The sequence below is a fragment of the Clytia hemisphaerica genome, unplaced genomic scaffold, assembly GCF_902728285.1.
Source record: "Clytia hemisphaerica strain Z4C2 unplaced genomic scaffold, Clytia hemisphaerica genome assembly, whole genome shotgun sequence".
NCBI lineage: Eukaryota > Metazoa > Cnidaria > Hydrozoa > Leptothecata > Clytiidae > Clytia > Clytia hemisphaerica.
Window position 1 is genome coordinate 598,628 of NW_027103473.1, and position 27,905 is coordinate 626,532.

At 34.2% G+C, this 27,905-nt stretch overlaps 2 protein-coding genes across 2 annotated transcripts in view; one reads left to right on the forward strand and one right to left on the reverse strand.

Moving 5' to 3' along the window:
* Positions 1 to 27,905, reverse strand: part of LOC136798491 (DIS3-like exonuclease 2) — a 426,120-nt gene that overhangs the window by 222,907 nt on the left and 175,308 nt on the right. The window lies entirely within an intron of this gene.
* On the forward strand, positions 13,702 to 21,599 carry LOC136798522 (proteasome activator complex subunit 3-like). The gene is made up of 12 exons (XM_067055153.1): positions 13,702 to 13,799; positions 14,110 to 14,142; positions 14,298 to 14,330; positions 15,415 to 15,477; positions 15,769 to 15,885; positions 17,695 to 17,766; positions 17,905 to 17,970; positions 18,153 to 18,221; positions 19,494 to 19,561; positions 19,936 to 19,990; positions 20,253 to 20,339; positions 20,671 to 21,599. The coding sequence occupies exons 1-12, from the start codon at positions 13,773 to 13,775 to the stop codon at positions 20,752 to 20,754; spliced, it is 774 nt and encodes a 257-aa protein (XP_066911254.1). The 5' UTR covers positions 13,702 to 13,772; the 3' UTR covers positions 20,755 to 21,599.

The window sequence follows — 27,905 nt, forward strand, 5'->3', positions numbered from 1 at the left end:
CATTTACTCTCTTTTTTCCAAAATGGTTTAAACATCACAGGAATCTTTTTATCAATGCCAATCTGCTCAAAATTACACCTCACAATAAACCTGTTGCTTCTTTCTGTTTGAGGCTTTGCTACAAATATATATTTTCCTGAAAATAAAGGACCTGATGCATCTAAAAATAAGCATCTAAGAAAGAGAGGAAAAATGTTAGTTACGGAGGAAGCGCAACATATGGTTTGCGCCGACGGGAGAAATTTTAATTTTTGACCCTCTCATAGCATTCAACTTTATTTTGAAGACTAGAGCTAGCAACTGCTAAAGACAATTGGAAGATAAAAGTATAAATGGCAGATGAATAAACTGTTTGCCCGTTTCTTTTATGTTTTAAAATGAGATCTATAGGAAGCCCCACCATAGTTGGGGCCGACCAAGAAAATTTTGAAATTTAAAGCCTCTAAATTGGCTAAAATGGACATAGAATTACGATTCAAGTAATAAATATAATTTTCACGATCACGCTGAACTGCAAATTTCACGCCATCACGCCATAAAAAAACTTGATTGTACGATCACGCTGGCACTTCATTTTCACGCCATCACGCCATTTTTTTCAAAATTTCACGCCATCACGCTACGAAAAACCCTCCATCACGCCATCACGCCAACCGCTGGGGGGGCCTCGTCTATAATTCATGGTCTGGTTTACCTAGATCGTCTTCATCCAAATCTGTGGATCCATCCCATTATGCAAGTGCAAACTCATAATTGACTTAAGTGGTTTTAGTTTCAACAGATTAGTTAAAAAGTCCCAAAGAGAAGGGAATCATTCAAGGTGAAATCTGTTTTTTTCTATTATTTTCTAATTCGTACCTCAAACGAAAATAACATATTTATTTCAACACCAATCGTATATTTTATAAAAACATCCTATAAACATTTTACAAATAGATAAGTATAACAATAGATCTAGTGATAAGCTGTAAAGAACACTGTGAAAGTATGCCTTAATTACACATAAACGGTTCAGTAGCTAATGTGAAGTTTCTAAAAAATTTCTGGTTTTTAAAACGATTTTGATCTCCCAAAGGAATAAGTGAGGTTGATAAAAGTTCACAAAAGCTGTTTCTTAGAGACAAGTAGTTAAAAGATAATTGGAGATTGAAACGAAGAATTCCCATGAGCTCTCGTCATTGCCATATTCTCTTGAGTATTGAAATAAATTTATAAATGTTGAATCTAGATAGCCTGGCTAAGTCTATGCGAGAGGAAAGCAAAATCACCTAAGACTATTTCAAGGGACCGAGAAAATTGTTTGGTTTGACTGTATTAGTAAAAAAAAAACGATGCGATACACATAAAGCTAACAGCATACCTATTTCTTTGACTGCAAGGCAAGCTGTAACGAACCAAAAAATTAAGAACAACTTGATCATTATTAACGAGATAGCACCAACAGTACTGAGCACCAATGAAAAAAGCAAGCAACCTGAACTAAAACCAAAATTTATGAATTCACCAACCCTTTCCCAGTACCAATCAATACAATCAACGTCCACTGGACGTACATAACGTTCATGGTCCACTGGTAGTAAAGACGAAAACTAATATTGATCCGTATATCGAAATATTTGAAAATTAAAAAATCAAAGATAAATGTTTTGACAAAGAAAACATTTTTATGCCCGGACAAATTCATGGTAGGGATATATTTTATTGCAAAATGAAACATGCGATTTAGGTTTAAAAACATATAAGAAACGGTGCAAACAGTTTTATTCATCTGCCATTTATCCTTGGTAATTTCCAATTGTCTTTAGCAGTGGCTAGCTAGTCTTCAAAATAAAGTCTAATGCTATTAGAGGGTCGAAAATTGAAAATATCTCCCGTCGGTGCAAACATGGTTGCGCTTCCTCCACAACTAACATTTCCCTCTCTTTCGTAGATGCTTATTCTTAGATGCATCAAAGAGATCAGGTCCTTTATTTCAGGAAAATATATATTTATAGCAAAGCCTCAAACAGAAAGAAGCAACAGGTTTATTATGAGGTGAAATTTTGAGCAGATTGGCATTGATCAATACTGTGCAAAGCACAGGTCGAAATCATATATCGACGCTGTGCCAGGCGCTGTGCCGACCAATCCAGATTCTATTCAGCGCGCAATCAACGTAGAGGAAAGTAACCATGACGATCTTGGATGAAGTTCAAAGCGTTCAAAGTTGATATTTTTATTCCCGTTGTTGAAAATACAACTCAAAAATGTCATCAATGCTTTTTAAAAAGAGTCAGTGGTAGAAAATCAAAATATAAAGTCTGTCTATTATTCAATTAAAGTGACATTTCTATAATTAAAAGTTTAGTAATTACTGTTATACATTTGGAGATCATGTATGTAAAAGATTTCTTTTGAAAGAAACTCATTTCAATTACATTTGGAGGTTTCTGGGGAATTTGTGGTAGGATTTCCTACTTAACACCACGGCAACCCTTCTTTTAACAAAAATACAACATCTATGATCTAGCCCTTCGGGCTTTATAATTCTAATGGCCCGTATACTATAAAGATTCTTCAGACACGTGTGTCCTGCTAAGAAGCTAAGAGTCCGAAGGTTGAAAGCCGGGTGGCACCCCCAGAAATTTTGGCCAAGTGACGAATATTTTTCCCCGACGAAAATTTTCCCCATCCTCAATGCGTTTACCAACTACCAGCAAGTGACGAATATATTTCCCCGACGAAAATTTTCCCCGACGAAGTTTTCCCCGATAAGGCAAAGCATTCGGCTATATGCCACTTTCAAAGGGCGGATACCAGGGTTTAAAATGGGCGGACCGCCGAAAGCCAAGAAACACGAGTGAGTTACTGTGTATAGTCGGGCTCATCTTGGAAAACTTATCTAATTGACTAAAAATTGCATTATATTATAATTATAATATGTAATTCACAACCAATCATTAGGAGTCCGTTATAATGTTATAATACTACAGATTTATAATATGTACTCATAGTAAATATTATAAGTTAGTTAGACCCCATATATTACCCACATACTTGCTTCGAAGTGCAGATCATTCAAGATCAGTCAGCATTTTGCTTTTGGTGGGCACATGGACATGGACTGGATGGATGTGCGTGTGTAAAAGGTATTCGTTAATTGTATTTAATTGCTGTCAATATAATTTAACCTTGTGAGGCATTCTGCGCAATTTTTAAGGTCTGAAGTCCAAAATTGGCCGAACACAACCCCCCTGGCTGCGCTGCCTGGGCGCTGGGGGTACTGATTCGCACTACAGCTACAGGGGAAAATTGAAAAAAAATGACATTTTCTGGCCTTTTCAGGGGGGGGGGGGGGGGGTTGTACTTTTACGGTGTGACAGGATTGGCTCTTTTTTAGTACGGTATTATATGGGATTTGACGAAAAAAAAGACAGGAAAAAACGGTATTTTAAAATCAGACGGTGACGCTATTTGGCCTTACGTTTTGCCATTATGCCGGTATTTGAACCTGTACAAACCGGTGTGACGGTGTTATTATTTTTTTCAACTTTCGAGATTCCAGGATTCAGCAAAAATTTTGATAGGAAAACGGTAACTCGAACCCCTACAAACCCCCCCCCTTTTCAGGCCTGTAAATATGACAAAACTATTGGAAATCTTACCGTGAAGTCGGGTAACTTGCATCAGTGGAGGCTAAACATGCCATAGCCCGAGACTGTGTTAATCAAACAACTTTGAACAAAAATCACAATCGAGACAATCAAACATAATCAAATGCGATCAAATAATTGCGATTCAATTGTCGAACGTACCGTAAACGGCCATAACTTGCAACGAAAAAAAGCGTTTTTTGACTAAACGATGCTATATCTTTTAACCTAGAAAAGTTATAGCAACGAAACTTTCACAAAATAAGCTTCTATCTTATTCCTTTTTAGATTACCATACATTGATCCAAACAGAAACTTCAATCGAAAACGTCGTTAATCCAAAGATGACCAAAAAATTTTCTTCAAAGTCCAAAACTTGCAACGGTGCTAATTTCATAACAACAACATACTGAACACGCGCCAACTCTATCACATGAAAAAAATTTGATTTCAATGTACTACTACTTTCAAAAAATAGTATAGACCTTTTTTCAAAGAGGACGTCCTGTTGAATAATTATGTAGTCCAGCCATAAAAACAATGATATAGCCATGCATAATTACTGTATCATGCATATTGTATTAATTATGAATGGTTTTATCATTGTTTTTCTGCCGGACTACATAATTATTCAACAGGGTGGCCTCTTTGAAAAAAGGTCTATTTAATTTAAAAAAAAATTATGAATTTATAATAATTACAAAAAACAAAAAGTTTGATACTTCATTAGGGAAATATTAAATAAATTCCTAGTTTCAATTTTCAGTGGGCGTTCTTCTAGGGCTTTGTTTATCGCGTAATTTTTGCTTCACACAAACTTTCTCGGCCGCTTGTAATAATTATGCATTGCCAAATTTGGTTCTCCATTGTCAAGTCAGGATCGATGGTGACGTCACCTAAGCATAAAAAAGAAAGGATTTTGTCAGTTTTATGCATATATATTAATTTGCGAGATATTCTATTCGCCGCGCGAGCGCACTTTTTGTAGACTAGTCGGAATACTTTCTTTTACTCGCAAGATTGATGGTAACTTTTCATCTTCGTTATTTTTAAAATGAAGCACAACCGAAAAAAAAAACTTCAGAAAGTTGCGTATTTCCAGTGAGTAAACGATTCTGACAATTAACAAAATTGATGATGATGATTTTATTTTGGTCAGGCAAATGTCTCGTATTGGGGGTTCTAGTCTTGACCCCTAAGTCTACGCGAGATTGAAGCGTTTGGGTAAACGAGACAAAACTCCAAAAAAGCTGGTGTTTTGAAGCGCTTCCGTGTGATTGAAATATCGCTGTTTGTGACGCACTGATTGACACCGTCTGGATAGCCCTCAAATGAATGACCAATCAAAGCAGCAAAATTTCAAAACAAATTAACTACACAGCTCCGCTCGCTGCTCTACGCTACCATTTTTGTTTTGATTTAACTTTGTATTTTAAGGACCAGCCAGGTCATTCATTTGAGGGCTATGCATGTTAGCCTCCACTGATGCAAGTTACCCAACTTCACGCTATTTTTTTCATTTGCTGTACTAAATTTTATGAAGAAACAACAAAATAATCATATTGGTTTGAAAATTTTGCCCATTTGAGCGCTAAACGATCCGTTTTAAGCCAATTTGGGGTAGCAAAATGCTTTTAAAGGCCAATTTTGCAAGTTCATAAACTTTAAACTGATTAATTTACATGTCTGAAATTTTCAGGCATGGAAGTCTTCAATAAAGTCTTTTAGCAAAATGAGTTTCAAGTTTTTCACTTTTTTCAAAAATTCATAATGGCGTCTTCAAAAATTGCTTTTTAGCAAAAAGAATCATATTTATCAAAAAATAGCATTTTTAATAAGGCAAGCTTCAACAAACTGAGTTTAAATATAAATGCTGACTGAAATTTTTTTTGCACTGATAGTATTCTGGAGATACTCCAGGGAAATCAAATTCATTTTGGTCTGGGATGCTTCTATGTCCGCCATTATGGAAATAAAATCCCTGCTAAGAGCCATTTTTCAGGCAAAAACCCAAATTTGAACTGAAAAAATCACCAAAATGACAATAGACATGGACCCGAATATTCTTGCAGTGATAGTATTCTGAAAATACTGCAGGAAAATAAAAATCATCTGGGTTTGGGATTTGGGTACAGTATATCCCCCATTTTAGAATTGAAATTCCTGCTAAAATGCAATATTTCAAGCAAAAATCATATTTTTGACTGGAAAAATCTTTAAAATGGCAATAAACATGAACCTAAAATCTTTTTGCTGTGATAGTCTTCTGGAAATACTCCAGGGAAATCAAAATCATTTGGGTTTAGGATTTGAGTATCTCCGCCTAATCGTCTACTTTGATTGTTATTGACTACTTTCGATAACTTTGACAACTTCGATAACCAATTGATTAACCACCAATAATTACTATGATATAATATAATATCTTTAAGAAAAACCAAAAAAACTGACCTAAAACCAAAACACAAAAAGAAGCCCTGCCATAAAGATTGACCCCCTTATATCCCAGCCATTTTCTCCGCCATTTGGCGTGCCTTCACCCTGCCTTCGCCCTGGGTTTCCTCAAGTAACTCATATCGCGCATTTTGATTGGTCGGAGAAAACAAAAGTGGTTTTCGCGCGTGAATCGTTTGTTTTAATTGTCCGAAGTAAACTTGGTTTCAGATTATTTTGACGCTGCTATGGAAACATATTTGATAAAATCAAACCCTGGAAAGTCATCTAGGGCCTCCTTGGTCTTTTATAACATTAGTTCGGATAGAATAAAACATACCTGATCAACACAACCAAACCTTCTGTCTTGCGTTTACTCTTTCCTTCCCAACAACTTTTGTCTTTGGTTTTGTAGGTTTTAAAACCCACAAGTTCATTCCGTACGTTTTTTATCCACTTGATGAACCGGTTTCCCCGATTTCCCCGATAGTTAAAAATTGGAACTTTCCAGTGGGGGTGATTGATTGGGCGTACCACCATCACGAAATATTTTCGTGAAAATTTACTGTATTCTAATGCTAATATAATCTAGATAGAAACAAATATTAAATTTGATTCATTTTTTGTTCGTATTTCTAAATTTCACAATAAAAAGAACTATTTACAAATAATTTTATTTAACGGGTGTTGAATCGACATTGACATATTTAATGATGTCATAATTAATGCCGCGCATATTTTATCAGCACCGTGCATATTTTATCAGCGCCGTGCATATTTTGTCAACATCTTTTTCATTGGATAAATACCACTAAAATGCTAAAATATACAAGATAAGTAAACATAAATTTATCGCCCGCGAGCACGGCTTAGCTAAGCGCACCTCTCTCATTCATTATCTAAGAATTGAAGCAGACAAAGATTACCGTGCGGGCTGATAGCGGACAAAGGTTATTTGAAGATATTTTCAGTTATAATCCAAGGTAGAAGAAACTAAACATAAAAATGGGGTATTTTTTAGTGCCCTATAAAGGGGGGGGTGTCATGCAGTTATTATATAAACAGAAGGTAGGACAATTGTCATAGGACAATTACTACCGTGGTGGTATATAAACCAAAATTTGGGAAAACAGTTACTCCACCAGTGGACTAACTGCAACATGGGTGGTGCCTAAGCCCAAACTTGTCGATTTTGGTAGGATATGGTGTACTAGAATCCAGATCCAGCTGACAATTTCAAATAATACAATATAAAAGAAAGTCCGAAAATGTTCATTTTGACTTTTCAATACATGAAAAACAACAAAGTGAGTTTTTTTTAAATTACAATATTTCGTACTCAAAACTAGTACATCATTCAGGTAAAAGTTCTCTTACAAACGTGTCGATGAGTTTTATGTAAAAATCTTGCTAATTAAAACAACTAAAATTAGAAAATGTTCACTAGAGGATAAAACAATTAATCAATAAAATGTGGTGAATAGTAAACAATAGAAAAATATAAGACATGAGAAGATAATTAGTCAAAATCCCAATGGAAAAAGAAAGGCTAAAACAAAGAGGCCTGAATAGGAGGCAAGACGATAGAAACGACTCAAGAGACAAAAATTAACAAACCTAGGAAAAAGATATAAATCTCTTGAGGCTTTGAGGCCGTGGTTCAAAATAGGTGATTTTCTTTTAATGTATAATGCTTCTTTTATAAGAAGAATGTTCCAATTTGAGGCTGAATCAATGATCTTTGTATTGTTCTCTACGCAGTTTAGGTAGTAGTCTCTCGTTTCAGACTTTGTCAATTCACCAAGTCCATGATGTAGAAGATTGGTCATGTAACGCATTTCTTGGCAACTGGTCAGATGATCATAAATTGCAGTATTACTTGACTTATTCTTATGTGTGGAGCATGCCACCTCTAATAAGAATAAGTCAAGTAATACTGCAATTTATGATCATCTGACCAGTTGCCAAGAAATGCGTTACATGACCAATCTTCTACATCATGGACTTGGTGAATTGACAAAGTCTGAAACGAGAGACTACTACCTAAACTGCGTAGAGAACAATACAAAGATCATTGATTCACCTCAAATTGGAAATTCTTCTTATAAAAGAAGCATTATAATTAAAAGAAAATCACCTATTTTGAACCACGGCCTCAAAGCCTCAAGAGATTTATATCTTTTTTCCTAGGTTTTGTCTAATTTTTGTCTCTTGAGTCGTTTCTATCGTCTTGCCTCCTATTCAGGCCTCTTTGTTTTAGCCTTTCTTTTTCCATTGGGATTTTGACTAATTATCTTCTCATGTCTTATATTTTTCTATTGTTTACTATTCACCACATTTTATTGATTAATTGTTTTATCCTCTAGTGAACATTTTCTAATTTTAGTTGTTTTAATCAGCAAGATTTTTACATAAAACTCATCGACACGTTTGTAAGAGAACTTTTACCTGAATGATGTACTAGTTTTGAGTACGAAATATTGTAATTTTAAAAAAACTCACTTTGTTGTTTTTCATGTATTGAAAAGTCAAAATGAACATTTTCGGACTTTCTTTTATATGGTGTACTAAGTGAGCACATTTTTCAATTTTTCACTTAAAATTTTAGGTTTTTAAAAATTCCGTTTTTAAGCAAAAAAATTTAAAACATTTTTTTCAAAAGTCAAAAAAAAATTACAAAATTTTTTCTTCAATCAAGGCATGAAAGATATTTTAACAAACTTGGAAAATGATTGAGATATTTAACTCTTGAACAGTCGTTAATAAGACGTACCCAGTAAAATGGTATCAAAAATGAGGAATTCAGTGAAAAAATTGCCAAATTTGGCATTTTTGGGGGTGGTATACACGCGCGCCCTGTTGCTAACACCTTGCTTGAAATCGAAAGTGAAACCAAAATAATTTAGCACACTGCCATTTGCGTAATATTGATAAAGTGAAAGGAAGCCCTGATTGAAAGTATTCTCTACAAAGGTATTCAATATGATTGAGGTTATTGAAGGTAATCAATCAAAATGATTGAACAAATCGAAAATTGTTGAAGAAAATGCCATAATCTGGAGTGAGTATTTGATCACCGATAAAATCGATACACAATCACAATCAAACGTTCGATTAGTACCGTCTTGTAATAAAGAATCCTGCATTGTAACAGGCACACGTAATTTGTCGTTCTTTTAAACCACTTGCAGTTAATTCCCGTGATAAACAAAGAGGAATGAATCTGTAGGAGTGGTACAGTCACCACTTTCGGTCGGGGTTGTGGATGATGGCAAGATATGTCATTCTTTATGAAATTTGTTGTTCTTTTTGTCTATTTTAAGTAATACAGGATTCTTTAGATAAACCCCCGCCTCCCAGCATTTGAACATTTAAAATCATGTTTAACTTTGATAGCACACACATACAGAAGTAGTGGGCACCCCCTGGATTCTGGGGGGGGGTTGAGGATTTTCAGATTTTTAAAAATAGGTGGGGGTTGGGTTGATGAGAAATTTCAGGTGGGGGTAACCCTTATATAGGTGGGGTAACATTTTTCAGGTGGGGGTTGTCAAGTTTTCTGTATTTAACTTTGTTTGATTTTGTACTTTTTTGCCTTTTTCAACTTTCCACATACTATACTAGATAAAAATATAAACAAATGACTGTCATAAGTTCTGAAGGTTAAAAAGAGTTCATCCATTACCTATGACATATGTTTCCTAAAGGAAAAAAGTATAAACTGAATTTTCAGGTGGAGGTTTGAAGATTTTACAAATTTAGGTGGGGGTTGCTGAAAAAGGTGGGGGTTGGGCTGATATGAGATTTCAGGTGGGGGTAACCCTATGTAGGTGGGGGTGACCTTTTTCAGGTGGGGGTTGGAGGGGTGTTGCCCACTATGATTATGAAGCAAACTTATCAAATTTGCAAAAAAGGCTTCTTTTCCAAAGCCAAAATCATCCAAATACAAAACAAAGTGCTAGTTACTGTTAACTCAGCAGTAAGTTTTTAACGGCTTCAGGCCGTAAGCGGGGGGGGGTCACTTTTATGCTGTCAAAAATAGTTAAAAAAGAAGTCACAATCCATCACTTCCACCATACTTTTCAATCGTGTATTGAGAAATATAATTCATTACATGACCCAATTCGGCAATACACTTCCCCGCCCTCATGGTAACAACCGCTATTCCTATCCCGCCCTGACTCACCTTGGGTGTAATCCTAAGGTCACGGCTCAAAACCACATGTTTTCCCGTGGAAATAAAGAAGCATTATTCAATGTTAGCAAAGAAAAAGAATGCGACAGAACAGGTTGGGAAACGATATCATTCTCCGGGATGCATCATCTCTTATTTTCGCCTTATTTTCTACTTTCCTATCTTCTATCCTGATTTTCTTACTTTCTCAAGTGTTTCTAACTGTTTTCTAAGTATTTTTCTGAAATTTACTCGTACTGGTGAAACAGGTCTGTGACCCTGGCTCGAACCACCAAATGCAAGCAACCTTGGTTTACAAACCCGATAGGTACCTCCGCTTGCGCCAACGAGACACGACAGAAAGCTGTCATTCACAAATACTTATAGCGTGTAATTTACAGACCTTGATTAAGAAAGCTCCCAACCCTACCGGTGCCCTAGAAGGATCCCCACGGGATCCAAAGTTAAGTCTAAGGGTACAAATGCCGTTAAGAAGGCCTTCAGCCTCATATTGTGACTCTCTAGCTCCAACCCTAACCCTAACTGATAATAACCGAACCCCTTCTAGGTTCGCAAATTGAAAAATTTTACTTGCATCCTGGAGTATGATATCGTTTGCTAACCGAAGGAACATGTAGGAGAAAGGTAATTTCAGGCCTGAGGTCGTTAAAAAAAGGATTTTCTTTTGTCGATGGCCCCTAAACAAACCTATAATCGGGTAAACATTTTTCCAAAAATCAGGAAATTGGGAAAACTTTTTTGCAAAAATTGGAAAAACAGGAAAATTTTTCTCAAAAATCCAAAATGGGTGAGAAATGAAACTTTTAAAAAATTACTTGAGACCATGTGGAAATGCACGAGTCTCACATCCAATGCGTGAGAGTTTGCACCTCTAATGTACGAATGTTGAATGTTTGAATTCAAAATGTTCCAATGTTTACATTGACTCGATAAACTTTCATTTCAGTGGGATCTGGTAGGATTTTAATTCATTCCAAGAAGTTTGGACGAATGATCTTGGACACACTTAGATTGATCAATTTATAATAGAACTTTACATTTCTATTTTAGCAGATAATTTCTGAACCTTTTTGTTTCCACACTGTCAACATCGATTTTGGACCCAACACTCCTATTTTGGTGCACAGGTAGTAAAAATCAAAATCGATTTTGGACCCAACACCCCAATTACAGTACACAGGTAGTACATGACAAATTCTTTTCTCAAACACCCACCCACCCCAGGATACATGCCACCTTCTGGTACACTGACCCCCCCCTGTTCTCATCAAAGAAGTTCATCAATCAGTTAGTGACACTTAGGAAATCAAGGTTTCAGAAATAACATCAGTCATCTACAAGGGTGAGAGTTAATTTTTCCTAGTTTTTGAAAATGTTAATTTCATTAAAAAGCGCCGGTTAATTTTTTCATGAATCTCATTTATAAGATTTGCAGCGTATTTTTTTGCTTGTGAGTCAAGTAAACAATAAAACGCTTTCGCAGGCATTGATCTTTGATACTCATTTTGGCGGGACGCTAGTGTGACTAAATGCCTGTACGCGACCACAATCAAAAAAATCATAACCACACTCATAAAATTTTTTTACGTTTGCGTCTTTTTTTACCGTTTTTTGCCTATAGATGATATAGCAAACATAAAGTATGAGCAGACTGTGCCTTTAATTGGCTGTAAAAAACTTCTGCAATGGTAGAAATTTCTCTTACTTTCAACAATGATAGAACTAACCTATTTAAACAAAATTAACCAGCACATTTTTTAAGGACTCTCCTATTCCCAAAGCCGGAGACCAAAACAATGGTGTACAGAGTTTTGGAAAGACAAAGGTGCCTGCTGCTTCAAGGGTGGTAATGCCAAAACCCCCAAAATGTTCATCCAACGGCAAGGTAAGTTAGTTGCAGTGCTAGTTACGTCATGCAGTTACTATCCTTTTTTACAAGAAAATGATGCTGTTTGTAACAATCTGATTTGATTGTGATTGATTCTGATATTTGATTGATGATGTGTTCAAACTGTAGTAATAAATAACAAAGGTCTATGAGTACCTTATCGGTAGATTTCGTCGGTGGAAAATTTCGTCGGCAAAAAATATTCGTCGGCAAAAACTTTCGTCACTTGCTGGTTTTGGTAAGCGCATTAAGGCCGGGGAAAATATTCGTCGGTAAAAACTTTCGTCACTAAGCGATTTTTTCGTCACTTTTTACCGACGAAATTTCTACCGATAAGGTATTGTGTTTATAAAAACAAGTCTAAGTTCAAAATGAAAATGTCTGAATTCAATGAAAAAAGTATAAGTCTGATTGAAGAATGAAAAAGTAAGTTCTTAAATGAAAATAAAGGTTTGAATGAAATACTAAATCTATAAATCATGTAAGGCAAGGTCCTAACCTATCAGTGTGTACTGAAGGAACAAAACATAATGGCTGCCTGAAAGCAAAAAAACAAGATGGCTGCCAAAGAAAAAGAGCAAAAAATGAAACCTACCAGGTAGCCAATATAAAAATACTATGAATGAATTGACTATGATGATTGACTTGAGTTGAAGTTGACATAAAAATTGAATTGACTTTTTAAAGTCAGAGCCTTATGTTTGTCTTGATGCCATATTATGGTCAGTCAGCATGACATGACACAAAATGGTAACTCTGAGGTATGGCTGAAGTGAGGCCTTAAATAGACTGAGTTCACACTGTGACATGATACTGAAAATGAGGCCATGGAAACCAGGTGTGCCTATAACATTCTAGAATAAAAAAAAATGAATAAATATAGCCTAGTATAGCTTGGCCTAGCCTAATGACACACAAATGAGATATGAGTAAGTATATAATAAGTAAACCCTATTTCCAAGTTGCAACAAATTTTTTGTTTGATGATTTATAAATTAAAATTTTGTACTTTTTATTTTTGTTTTTGAAATATTTGATAAAAGTCACTTTGCAATCTTTGCTATATCGTCTACAGTAGGCAAAAAATGGTAAAAAAGTTGCAAACATAATTTTCTTATGAGTGTTGTTATGAATTTTTTAATTGCAGGGGGCATACAGGATCTCTCCTAACTGAAAAAAGCTTTAGGAAAATACCTAAATTTTGAGCAATAGATGAAAAGATTTGAACTGAGCAACCCTGAATTTCAATTGGGAATTGAATAACAAACTTTGGATGGTTGATTAGTTGGCTGCTGCATGTTAGAAATTGGTTAGAAGTTGTTGATTTCAATTATTAATCTGTCTTCGGATCTTTATCTTGGTTCAGGTAACTATCATCCCTGTTGTTGCAAGTACACCATGTAGATGGCTGATGTTTTTTTCTGAAGCCTTGATTTCCTAGTATATATGACTAACTCCCTTTAATAACACAAACCAAAATAATAGAAATACACTATTTTAACTGATCCCTTCTTTTAATTATAGTAAAACCCAAGATCTAGCATGCTTTAATCTTCATTAAAATTGGTTCTTATAGATAAAACTATTAGAAATAAAAGTAACTTGAACTGAAACTTTTGTGAAGATGTCTAAGGATGCAAACAAATTCAAGGTATTGTAATTTTCAACAGATTGATTCTTGTTTGTTTGCATGGTGTTCAAACGGTTTAGGAAGAAAGAAAAGGCACTTCAAATGATGCTCTTATAATCAAACTCTCTGTAAGTCTGAAGGGTCAGGGGAAATTCCCTAAAAATACACCTTTAAATGATGACTTCCCTTAAGTAGTTATCACTTTTTTATATGATTTATCAATCCACTGGCATAATATTTTGCCTTTCACCTTGATTTCCCTTTTGCTGAAGCTCACTGTTTTTCCTTTTAAAAGAGTTTCAAATCTATTTCAAATTTTATTCCTTCTTAGTTTGGTAATCTTCATTTGAAAAATGCAGAAGAGGTAACATTAATTTCTTCATTTTTTTCATAACAATATCTTAATTCCAATAGGGAACCTATAAGAGAGATCATTTCCAAAACATTTCCCATTATTCATGTTTTTCATAATCATTTTTTTTGGAAGTTTATTATTTTAAATTTTGTGAATATTTTCAGGTTTCAAATTACACAAAGACTTTCATAGAACAAGTAAGTTTACCTAACACTTTTTGGACCTACCTCCGGGTACCCCGGTGGAGGTCCTATAAATTAACCCCTGTCCGATCGTCCGTCCATCCGTCTGTTACCAGCTTTTCTCAGGATTGGCTCATTAGTTTTTTCTGATTTTTTGCACAATGATGCAAAATGGCAATGCCCAGAACGTGATGGAGCCCGATTTTTGAAAAAAAATTTATTTGGGCCAAAAACTACCTAAAAATATGGTTTTTTGGGCTTTGTGCAAAATCCTGTCATTACTTTTTTCTGACTTTTTGTACAAAGATGGATTGCAAGATTCTCTAAAGAATGGGTGAAGTGGTTTTTCCCGGAAAATTCGTATTCGCCTTAAAAGACGGATTTTCGTATTTTAGGGAAATTCCCTTTAACCAAATAAGAAAATATACCTTTTCTCAATGTTGACTCTTTTTTTTTCTGATTTTTTGCTTAAAGATGCGTATTAACAATGCCCAAAACATGGCTGAGTCCAATTTTTGAGAAAAAATTTGTTTGCAGGAAATCGCCGTTTTTCTGGATTTTCATTGGATTTTTTTTTTATAATTGGTTGTTATTTCATTCAAAAACATTATTAATAGCAATGCCCACCATCAAGCATGTTTCAAATTTCAAAAAAATTGATTTTTGAAGCCATTTCTTTCCGGCCGAAAATGCCGGAAATCGCCGTTTTTGCAGATTTTCATTTGACTTTTTCCTTATTTCTTTGTTTTTTTTCCACACAACATTATTGATAACAATGCCCACCATTAAGCATGATTCAATTGTCAATAAAACTGATTTTTGCAACCAGAACTTTCTATTTCTATTTTCCCTACTCCCCTTCCCTCGTCCCCCATCAATAATCAATGATAAAATTTAATGCGTTATGCATTTTCGCAAAACACTATATCGTCTGACTGATTGTTTTCATTTTTCTCCTTATTGCTATCTAGCTTTCATCATCAGGTAGGTCCATTCAGCATGTTGCTTGCTGAACCTGTGTTATGGTAGTCTTTTGTGACAAAAAATAATTGAATAAAGATTATAAAGACTTGTTATAAAAACTTGTTTTTCTTTGCAGGCAGAATACAATATCACTCAATGTATCCCAGACAAGATTTTCCTACTTGAAAAACTTGACAAGGTTAGATGTTTTTTAAATTTGACTACATCGGGAAAATTGTTCATTTCATCTTAAAAGCAATTTCACAAATTTAATCCCTTCAATTGGAAGATATGATCAAATGAACAAGTGTGTTCTTTAGTAAAATCCTCAAGAACATCCTATCAATCACGTATCAACCTTCTTTAGATCTTTGTTGACTTGATTGAAAGAAACGATATGCCTCAATATGAGATTACCAACTTTATGGACCAAGTATTATTTCATCATTAATTTTATAATCATAAATTTTGTTTGCTCTATTTGAAATAGGAAGAATTCAAATGTTACAAAGATATAGCATCAATTGAGGTTGACATTGAGCTATCACAAGAAGCCATTGATTTCAGTAGAAAAAATCAAAATAATGATGAAGCACCATCTAACCCTGTAAGTAAAGGGATTCTATTCGGCTAAGGTTCACAATGATTTTTTGGACCTACCTCCGGGTGCCCCGGTGGAGGTCCTATAAATTAACCCATGTCCGTCCGTCCGTCCGTCTGTTACCAGCTTTTCTCAGGATTGGCTCATTAGTTTTTTTTGATTTTTGGCACAATGATGCAAAATGGAAATGCCCAAAATGTGACGGAGCCCGATTTTCGAAAAAAATTCATTTCCGGCCGAAAATGCCGGAAATATGCCGGAAAAACCGGTTTTTTGACATTTTCTCAAGATTTCATCATTAGTTTTTTCTGATTTTTTGCAAAGAGATGCGTATTAGTAATGCCAAAAACTTGGCCGAGTCCGATTTTTGAGAAAAAATCTTTTCCGGTCGAAAATGCCGGAAATATGCCGGAAATCGCCATTTTTTTTGCTGATTTTCATTTCATCGGACTTTTTCCTTATATTTCGTTGTTTTTTTTTTTTTTTTTTTCACACAAAAACATTATTAATAGCAATGCCCACCATGAAGCATGGTTCAATCGTCAATAGAACTGAGTTTTTAAGCCGGAACTTTCTAAAAATCACCGGAGCAGCCCATTTTCGCTGGAAAAACGGTATTTCTTGATTTTCTCGAGATGCACATTATATTTTTTTATGAAATTTTGCACACTGATGCAAAATGATAATACCTAAAATGTGACGGAGCCCGATTTTCAAAAAACATTTTTTTCCGGCCGAAAAAGCCGGAAATATGCCGGAAATACTGGTTTTTTGGCATTTTCTCGAGATTTTATCATTAGTTTTTTCTGATTTTTTGCACAAAGATGCGAATTAACAATGCCCAAAACATGGCCGAGTCCGATTTTTGAGAAAAAATTTTTTCCGGCGGAAAATGCCTGAAAATGCCGGAAATCGCCGTTTCCGGGGTTTTCATTGGGCTTTTTCCTTTAAAATGGTTGTTTTTTCATTCAAACACATTATTAATAGCAATGCCCACCATCAAGCATGTTTCAATTTTCAATAAAATTGAATTTTGAAGCCGGAACTATTTAAAAATCTCCGGAACAACCTATTTTCACTGGAAAGACAGTATTTCTTGAATTTCTCGAGCTGTACTTTATATTTTTTTATGAAATTTTTCACACTGATGCAAAATGACAATACCTAAAATGTGACGGAGTTCGATTTTCGAAAAACATTTTTTTCCGGCCGAAAATGCCGGAAATATGCCGGAGAACCGGTTTTTTGACATTTCCTCGAATTTTCATCTTTTGTTTTTTCTGATTTTTCGCAATGCTCAAAACATGGCCGAGTTCGATTTTTGAGAAAAATTTCTTCTGGTGGAAAATGCCTGAAATCGCCGTTTTTGCAGATTTTCATTGGATTTTTTCCTTATTATTTTCAATTTTTTTCACACAAAAACATTATTGATAACAATGCTCACCATCAAGCATGATTCAATTGTCAATTAAACTGATTTTTGCGACCAGAACTTTCTATTCATTTTTTCCTTACAACCCTTTCCTCTCCCCCCATCAACAATCAATGATGAATTTTTTGCGTTATGCATTTTCGCTAAACGCTATATTTTCTGACAGATTTTTTTCATTTTTCTCCTCGCATTGCTATCTAACTTTCATCATCAGGTAGGTCCATTCAGCATCTAGCTTGTTTAAATTTTGAAAACAAAAAATATTCTATAGTTATTGATATTCTATAATACTATCAAAAATGTAATATGGGAAATAAGCACTGGGAAAAAGGCATGCTTTTGTGTTTGTTATACCGTTAAAATTTTATCTTTTTTATTGACAGGCTGTCAAGAAAAGGAAACTTGACAATGGCGAAGACAATGACAGCAAAATCCCAAGTGTTCCCTGCAATAAGGTAATGAATAATCATGAGTAATTTTGTGTTTTGAAAGCCCTTTTTGTTAATTTGTTAATTTGGTAATTATTTATTTCTTTTGTTTTGTTATCGTACGTATATTTTTTATATGACACTTTATATTATTCTATTTTTCAGAAATTAATCAAGCTCATTGACTTATTAAAACCAGAAATTAAAGACCTGATTACAACTTGTGAAAAGGTAAAAAGTCAATTTCAGGATGGGACAAACACCACCATTTATATTGCTTCATTATATAAGAAATGACCCTCTTTGCAGAACTTCCGATGGTGTTTGTCTGTTCAAATCTTTCAGTCTATGATTTTCCTGCGCTCACTTTACTGTCACTGCCTTCATTTTAACATACTTTTTCTTTGTCTTAGCTTAAAACTTGGATTCAGCTGTTAATACCAAAAATAGAAGATGGAAACAACTTTGGTGTATCAATTCAGGTATTATAACGCTTATAGAATTTGCTCTTTTAAAAGACTAGTGGGCCACTATAGGAAATTGTCAACCCATAGTGGGCAGAGGGGTATCAAGCCCCCCTTAAAAATGGCACCCCCCTCTTTTAGCTCAACCCCCCTCTTAAAAATGAAAATTCCTCAACCCTCTTTTTATCCAACCCCCCCCCTCTTTTTCCCAGGTTTAAGTTCAACCCCCCTCTTTTTTTCGACCTTTTACGCACAAACTCTTACAATCTCTAACTCTCTTGTGAAATAAGTGGTGGAAAAACAAAAGCAGTCTTGCAAAGGTTGAAAAAGCAACATACTCCATCAAGAGTTGTAGAAACAGAGTTTTTGCTTCATTCAAATGAATGGAAATATAATAATTGTTGAGAAATTAAAATGAATGGAAAACACTCTTTTGCAAATTGCTAAATCTTCCAAGCCCTCCCTTAAAAAATTAACCCCCCTTTTTTTGTCCAAGCCACCCCTTTTATTTGAAATTTTCGCAAGCCCCCCCTTTCTTTTAAATTCAGTAAAATTCTCAAACCCCCCCCCTTTTTAAAGGGGGGGGGGGTGCCCACTATGCAACCACAATTGGAGATTTTATGTTCAATTGAACCGTCTCTATTGGTGCTTTCAAATGGTGCATCCGGGCATGGAGGTAATGAAAATATAGATGGAGATACCACTCCTACTATTTTATTGTATTGTATCGTTGATAGCAAACTGTTGCTTTGTTGCTTTGGGAAAAAGCCATTAATTTTGCTTTCGCTCATGGCAATACTTGAGTCGAAGAGAATTTGAATAAAATCACGCTACATTTTTAATTTGTTCATTGTGTGATGACAGTTTTGTTTATAAAACATAAGAAAACCTTGCAAGAATAAGCACAAGACATCGAATTTGAAATGTTCGCTGCTCAGGGAATCCTCGGCAAATTTTGTCAATTTTTACATATTTACTAATGCCAATCTTTCAACTATATGCTATCAAAATTTTGAGGCAGCTGCTATTTTAGATCTAAAGATATTGATAGCAAAGAACCTTCCACAAACAATAAAGAATCTGCAAAATTTGAAGAAGTTTACCTCTCGAAAGTTTCCTGATAAAATAAAAACTTCTTTTAAAACTATAAAGAAATTATTACTCGAAAAAAATTCGCATTTTACCTAAAGATACGAGGTTTCGTTGGACAGAATAACTTTACTTTAGTTCTTATAATCTATATCTTGACTGATTTTTGCTATCAAGTTGAGTTCTTTCTGTATTTCACAGGAAGAAGTTCTAAACGAAGTGCACAGAATCGAAGCAGATTCAATCAACTATTTAGATGGCATTTCAAGGTAAGCTCAGTTCATGTTAGTTAGGCCCTCTCATAACTTATTTTGAGTGCAACAACATTTTATGAACGCCTCTGGGATCAATTACGATAGCAATATTTGTAAAACCAGTCAAGCGTTGCTTTAAGACGTAATTTATGAAAATGTTTATTGAAAGAAGTAAAGGCCATAAATCTTAGTTGTAAATTCCGTCTGTCAGGTGACTCAAGTAGCCATGAAGTGGACAGGGGTTGAAAATCGAACACTGGAAATGGAACACTGTACTATAATGAATCGAAAGCACTAGTTGAACTTCACTGAAATGTACTTTAAATACTTTAATAGAAGAGAAAAAACTCTTTCGACTGAATAACTTTCATTCATATATTCTTCTTCAGATATTTCATCACAAGGGGGAAGATTGTATCAAAAGTTGCAAAATATCCATACCTGGTAAAACTTTCCTCTTTCTTTTCGTCTTGTAACCAACCATTTCGTTCGGCTGCCTTTTTATGTAAATGCGTGCAGCTAAAGATTTATATCAGTTTCTGACATTAAGAGAAATTTTTGTAAAAAGAAACTTGAACCCTTCTGTAAACTTCGATTCATATTCGCGGCATATGGTTGCACAGTAGATTTACATTTATGGTAAATTTGATATATCAGCATAATATTGAAAAATCTTTGTATTACAATGATCATTTTATGTCTTCAGGATGATTATAAAAGGGCAATAAAAGAAGTAGATGAAAAAGAATATCTGACCTTATTGTTCAGTGTCAATGATATCAAAAGTCATTATGTAAGTATTCGTTGAGATGGTTATTCTATGCATCATAACATCTTCAAAATTCAAGGCTTCTCGTAAAGCTAACATATTCCTCTCTAAATGTTTGGCATGACCAACCTACCCAAAATAAAATTTGATGCAAATGTTTGGTGAATACTATTGAATGCTAGAATATTTGATTTCAAACATTTGATAATAAAATTAGTACTTTTTCTTGCCTAGCGCTTTGATTTCTTAGGATAATTGGGTTTCGTAGGTTTCATTTGCATATGACGGAACATCTCTCTAACTTCATAATTGTGACCTTTCTCTATAACATAATTGTCTTTTCTTCTTCTTTTAGCTTTTAATTCTGGATTTGGTATCCAAAAATTATGAAAAAATAAAAAAGCCACGGTCCCAGAGTAACATCGACTCGATGTATTAACTTGAAACCAGGGCGAGAAAGGTATTATAAAAAGCGCTTCATGTAGAAAAGACGCAGGTCACTTCATTCGATAGTTATGGTGATGATTTGGTTGGAAGATTTTCCCCTCCTTGTTTGATGTTTAGAAGTCTTAAAGCTGTTTGAATGTCCATCCTTGGGGAAAAGTTTTGAAATCAGTGGAATGGTATAAAAATTTTTATTGTATCAAATTTGTATCAAACTGACAAAAAACAAAACTTTCGTAAAATTTTGGTATCATTATTTTCAAAATATTATATTGAAATTTTGAAAAAAAACGTTCAACTTTTTGTTATAGTTCGACTTGTTGTAGTTTTAGCTTTTTCGTTATTTGCATTATTTAAAAGATTATCAAAGAGCAAGTTTGAGAGGCGTATTACGCCCATAGATTTATAAAGCCCGAAGGACTAGATGTTGTGCTTCTGCTGAAAAGTGTACCGTGGTTAGGTAGGAAATCCTACCTTGGTTTTCCTACCTCTTCCTACCTAGGTCACGTGACAATTGAATTTCAGCGCTTGACCAATCAGAAGCTTCGTGGGTTTTCAAAAACAATAGCAACAATATTTTTTCCAATATTCAATATTTTTACCTTCGAAAAAAAAGCACGACATCTAGCCATTCGGGTTTTATAAATATGTGATTACGACATGTTGAAAATTTTGTCCATCTATAAACTCCCAAATTGCTTGTCGGAAAAATGTCGCGAACGGATTATAAGTTTTTAACTGAAAAAAAGTAATATTTACAGTAGCTTTTTTTTTTAATTTTATGCTTAAATGTATATCTAGATAAAAACATATTACTAAAGTTTTATTAAAATTTTCACACTCAGTTGCTTCCTTAATTCTTGGAACATTGATCGAATCGATATGTTATACCAAGGTTATTACATGAATATTATACTAGTCATTTTATTAACACGAATTGAAAAATTTCTTGTTAATAAAAACTCCCTTAATTAAAACCAGCCATGGTGTCCTTGAAAAAGCAATAAAATTTGTGTTAATTTTTGGAGTGTTAATTTCAAGGCCGTTGAATACTTGCCTAGTAATATTCGTGTAATAAGGTATATCAGGGGAAGGTACATGGGAAGTATTTTTTTTCATTACAGTGTATCTGAAAAAAAAATGGATTACAGCTAAGAATTTAAGAATCCTTTTGATTTTTACAAATTTTTGTCCTCTCCGATCTTTCGAAATAAGATTTAAAAACTGTAACATATTAGCATTTCATACTTCAGTTGAGATTTTATTTCATCTTACTTATTCAACATTTAGACTAGAAAAAAATTACCAACAAAAATCACTATTGTCTCATCAGCGCTATTTCAAGAAAGGCTGTCACATCAAAGTTTGAAAGTAGAAGGGAATCAATTGGCACAATGTAAAGAAGTGTGTATGGCGTGAAAACTGATCGAAACCAACGCAGTGAGTATTCAATGCCTTTTATTCTTTTAAATCCTTTCTATTGATCCAATCACTATTATCCTTTCGAATGGTGCAATGGAACGGGGAGTCGCTACTTAAATCTCAGAAATACCTTAAGAGAAGAACTTTAGATTAATAGGCCATTCGCCAAAAGTAATTATCGCCAAATTTAAATTTCTTTCACACTAGTCTCTTTTTCTCCTAAAAATGTTCAGCGAAAAAATGGGTCATTCGCCAAATTTAAAAATTTTATTAATTCGCCAAACTAAATTCTGCCAAATTGCACTTAAATTTCTTCCCGCTATGGTATTCTAAAGGTATTATGAGAATTGATTTTTCCAATGATATGAAAGAATTTTACGATGTCTGAGAGTTCTGGCCCTCCTGTGGATTTGAGTAATTTAATTCAATTTATGGGTACTTTAGTTCATAGGTTATGAAAATGAATTGGTTTTGAAATAATCATTATGCATACTTTACACTTACATCAAAAAATATATTAACGAGTTCTACTTATTACAAAATATATCGTAAAATAAATACCTTTATTATAAATTGAACTAAATGAATATCAGCGGAGCAAGTCCAAGAAACTATTTGTGTTCATTGAATTTAACCTGGAAATTATTTAAGGTTATGTTTAACTAAGGCAAAAAGTCATAGGCTTAATTTAAAATGATGAATGGCTGGATGAAATGATGGATGCTGTTTACAATCTTATGCATTCTTTTGTAGGAAGACTTCTTTTTTCATAAAAACAAAACAAATTGTTGTCATTGCTACTTTTATGAAAGACCCATTTTTCAATCTGTTATAGAAAACCTGTCAAAATGGAGATTACAGATACTAATTCACAACTAAGTGAAGAACTTCTTGAACTATTAAAAATCATAACATTCAAATTTTTAGTTCAAAGAGAAGAGGTATTAGAATACATTGGAATTGGTAATGTCCTTACTTATGTAAGGCGCATATATTAATAAAGGATTTCAGCATTCTTATTTTCAAGTATATGATAATTGAAAGTGTCCATGATGCTTGTATTATCAAACCACAAGATTGTTCATTGTATACCCACTTATCGCAATACTATTGCATTAAGGTGTTTAACATACACTCATGAATGAATTGTCATATAAACACAGTAACATGTCATGAAAAACCACAAACAACTTTCTCTATTTTTTTTTCATTAAATAGAGATTCAACGTAATACTGTATGTCTTCATGTTTAGACTCTATTGTTCCCATTAATTTTCTATCTTTTCATTCTTACCTACTCTAAAAAACATTGATATCAATTGTCCCTGTAGTGTTTATTACTATTTCACACTTTCTTATCAATTGGAGGGTGGTTCATATTATGACGCCTCTCGCGCCCCTTTATGATCATCAGCACTAAAGGGATCAAATATTAATACAGTCCATTTCAGTTGAATTGACACAGACATTCTGGCAATTGCTTGGATCACCATGTATGCATACTCTCCTACAATCTTTGACAGGCCGATCAACACAATGAACAGCTTTCTTGACCACATTCTCCAACTTATCGGTCAGTTCATCAGCTTGTGTATTCATTCCTAGATCTGTCCAAAACTTTTGAGCAAACTGTCTTTGCTTCTGAGCTTCTTCTGGACTCAACACCTCCCTTTGGTCTCTGGATATTTTCTTCTTCTTGGTAACAAAAGACAAAACATCGTTTAGCATCTTGTTTTCATTATCTTCAGAAACGGAATCAATATTCTTTTTGATTTGCTTCATCGAGTCGACATAATTCTTAACGACATCCAGAATTTTATCATCAACACCATCAAGATCCTTCGTGGTTGAAGCATCTGAATTTAACGTATTTTTAAAGTCTCTTAAAATATTTTTAGTAGAATCATCTGTGGTAACTGCCCTTTTATCTTGTTGTTTTGAGTCAATATTTTCAAGTTTATTGTCTTTAATAGCAGCATTGTTCAATTCTTTGGAATGTAAATCCCTTGGAATAAGATCAGTAGGATCTATGGCAATTTCGTTCGGATGATAGGATATGGTGTGGTTATCCTCGGTCAACTCTTGAATCAAATTATTAATCTCTAAATCGATATTATTCATGAAAGTTTTCGGTTTCTCTGTTGTCGTAGTTTGTGGGGATTCATGATTTGATTGCCCTTCAGAGTCTTGTGACTCTTGCTCGCGACCTGATAACGATTTCTTTTCTCTGATTTGTTTAACGAAAAACTCAAGTAGCTGGACTTCATTTTGAGTTAAAGCGTGGTCTTTTGATAATTTGTCTTTGACGCGTTGCGCTAAAGCGGTTGATAATTTAATGATGAATTCGTCGAAAGATTGATTTTCTTTGGCGTCAGTCTCCTTTGAAGACGGCTTCTTTATAGCAAATGTTTTTGGAAGCTTTGGAGATTTACTTGTTTGAATAGCTGTATTTTCTTTGTTTTCCTCTACTGGGATAGTTTGTGGTAAGTCTGTTCCTTGATGTAACAAGCTCTCTAAGTCAACATCGTCAGAAAGAATTTCCTTCTTTGATTTTCGTTTCTCTTGTGGTTGATCACCAGATCCCTTCTGTAGGCGTGTCACAAAAAACCGTAATAATTTGACTTCAGTTTGCGATAAATCATGATGCTTATCCAACTTATCACGAACGCGTTCAGCTAAGGCAGATGTCAGTCTTGTGAGAAATGTGTCAACTCGGTTCGTCTCTTGCTCAATGTTATTATTGATGGTTGATTCCTGTCGGTTTTTGATACTGGCAGCATCAACCAAGAAACAACATACCAGTACTGTATTAACCAGTAAATACCATCTTGCCATGACTTCTCCGTCCCTCAAAAGTGTTGTCCTGTAGTCAAAATAACTTTTTTTGTATACAAACAGTCAAGCAAAAGAAAATAATTTGTCAATGAATAAAATGCTCTTGTATCAACAAAAAGGAGTCAATGTTGATTTAATACTAGAACAGGCTGACTATTTCTCCGTTTATTTAACCGAACTTTAAACATCATATCCCCCTTCTTTTCAATAATTCCAATTTGCATTGAGAAAAATACAGTTTTTTTGTTTACTCTTCACAAAATAAAAGAATGCAACAGGACACAGTGGCCTGGTTTTCACATTAACATTCTGAAAATTCATCAATTAGATATGTAACATTCAAACAAGACAATGGATGATGACAAGTTAGGACAATTCTTTCTTTTCCATTTTTTACACTTGGTTTAGCGGATTATGAATTCCAAAGTTAAGTGAAATGATATGTCATAACTCCCCCATATGTATAAGGTGGGACCTAGGTTAAGCCCCTACACTTTAAAGTACACATTTCTTTATAAGAACAAACTATATAAGAACATGAGGCTTCGATGGCCAAAATGTTTAGAACAAGTTAAGAACATTTTAAGGCGTCAAGGACTCTAAAACAGCCAATTTCTTAGGAAAATAGGTAAAAATGGTCACAGAATGGTGAATGGCTTAAAACCCAAAAAGTTACGAACATCCGAATGCTTCCAAAATTTTGGGTGTTCTTATAAAAAAAATCGTGTCTTCACATAATGATATCTCATCCTAATCCAAAATTCTTTAAAATGATATCTGATGGAAATTTTGATTTTGGTTTAATCTTCCTTTTTCGATTCGGTCATATTTGTTCCGACTTATTGTCTTTCAAAAACGAGTTTCTAAATTTCTATTAATTTTCATCAGCACAAAACTTATTCAATTTTAATGTTGATTTGTAAAAGGCACATTTTGAGAAATAAAATTTTGTTGCAGTGTTCTAAATCATTGACGCGATGTTTTTATGAGAATTTCAAACCTTGACAGGTTGATTATTTGGTACATCCGCATAATACAGTCTGGTATTTTGAAAAGATCACGAAAATGGAGGTTTCTTTGAAATTCCTTCAATTAAAGCCCCTAAAACCATCCAGAATGGCCCAAAGTCTTTCACATTAAGTCCAGTATAATTTGCATTATCCAACCTCAATGACAAAAGCTTAGCCTTGAAACGTACTGGTATGGTTCATAGAATTTCGATGGCTAGATCTTGAGATGTTTGGGTTTACCCAGCAAAAATATTGTTAAATGTGCCGACTTGGAAAAAAACCTTGATATGTGAGAATTTCAGTCACATATTATCTTTTTTTTTCAAGGTTAGGGGTTTTTAAGCTATTTCTACGAGACTACAATAGTACCGATACAATAAATATTAGACGATGTCTATTTAAGGAAAAAGTGTTTCAAGAATGCTGTTGATGCTCATTAATAGATTGAGATTGACAACCGCAAATGAGTTTTTGATTAATTGTTCGCAACTGTCAGCGGATAAGAGAAATCACAGACACCTTACAACCTCTTCGTTTCCTCTAAGGAGATTATATAAGCAGACTTAAGGGGATATTTTTGCAATTCAAAACCTGTCAAAGATTCTAAAATAAGAATTATTTCTAATACCCTCCACAGTCGATCGATACCGAATCCGCCAAATCTTCTTCCTTTAATGTAATACGGGGTATACCTTAGATTATATTGCTCTTTAAATAAAAATTCATTTTGTTTTTAGACCCAATTGTTAGCTGTCCAACTCGTAAAAGAATTATGCAAAGTATCATTCTTCGTGAGTTAAACATGTGCTAATTTCATCCTGGCGGTTTTCCCACAGATATCTGTAAAGCCCGAAGGGCTAGATAGGCAACTTTAAGCTTTCTCCAGCAAAAAAAAGTGAAGCAAAAATTTGACTTTTTAAATTTCGTGCCGATGGATAGGATCTAGCATTTTAATTGTTTTCGTAGCGCGAGATCAAAAAAAGTAGGCGGCAAACGCTATTTCACATCTCTCAAACCGGTGAAATTGGATATTTTAGTCACGTGACTTTGGTAGGAAATCCTTCCAAACATAGGCTTCACTTTTCGATAAAAGCCGCAAATCTAGCCCTTTGGGCTTTACAGATCTGTGGGTTTTCCTACCTAAAACAAGGTGTGGTCTAGTTTAGTAGATCGGCTAGCGACTAATATCATCAATTTAAAACTCAATTAGTGTCAGTTACACAAGCAATTTAATTATATTATATATTTATTTATGTGTCCATTCTTTATAGAAAACCACTTTGTTCTTCTTAATCTAAAACATTTTATTTTTGGAAAATCCTTAGACATGCCTCCAGGTTCCTATATTTAGAAGCTAGTTGTATAATTTGATACTCTCCAAGGTGCCTTACGAACAAAAAGCCAATATTTCAGTTCAAAAGAATGGATGAGTAATGAAAAATAAAGATCTTCAGATTTCACGTGTTTACTCATCACTATTAATTCACAAGCTTTTTCACATTGGATTGAAACGGTTGTGGAGCAAGATTGGTCAGAAAAAGGAAAAGAAAAACATTTTTTGCTTATATCAGCATAATATAACAATAGGCAGACACTGCCCTGATATGAAATATGTGTCTTTTTAAAGGTTTTCGTTGAATCTTTGGGGGAAGGGTTGAAATATGAAGGGAACTAACTAATGCAGCAATACGTTTAATAATTGAAAATTCCTTGCAAGTGTTAACATCTGCTCCTATACGTACTGTGTAGATAGATTTTATTTCCCTTCCCCAGAGAGTATCCATCCTGTGTTCTAATTTAGCCAAATGTAGCTAAAAGGCATATTGATAAGATACATAAGATCCAAAATCTATTTCGTTATTTTTGTGATCTGGTACCT

What these genes read in the sequence shown, in the direction of transcription:
- LOC136798522 (XM_067055153.1), top strand. Translation starts at nt 13,773, where the DNA reads ATGTCTAAGGATGCAAACAAATTCAAG. An exon ending in ATTTGAAAAATGCAGAAGAG is followed by an intron (nt 14,143 to 14,297) that starts GTAACATTAATT and finishes GAATATTTTCAG; the next exon opens with GTTTCAAATTACACAAAGAC. An exon ending in ATGATATCAAAAGTCATTAT is followed by an intron (nt 20,340 to 20,670) that starts GTAAGTATTCGT and finishes TTCTTCTTTTAG; the next exon opens with CTTTTAATTCTGGATTTGGT.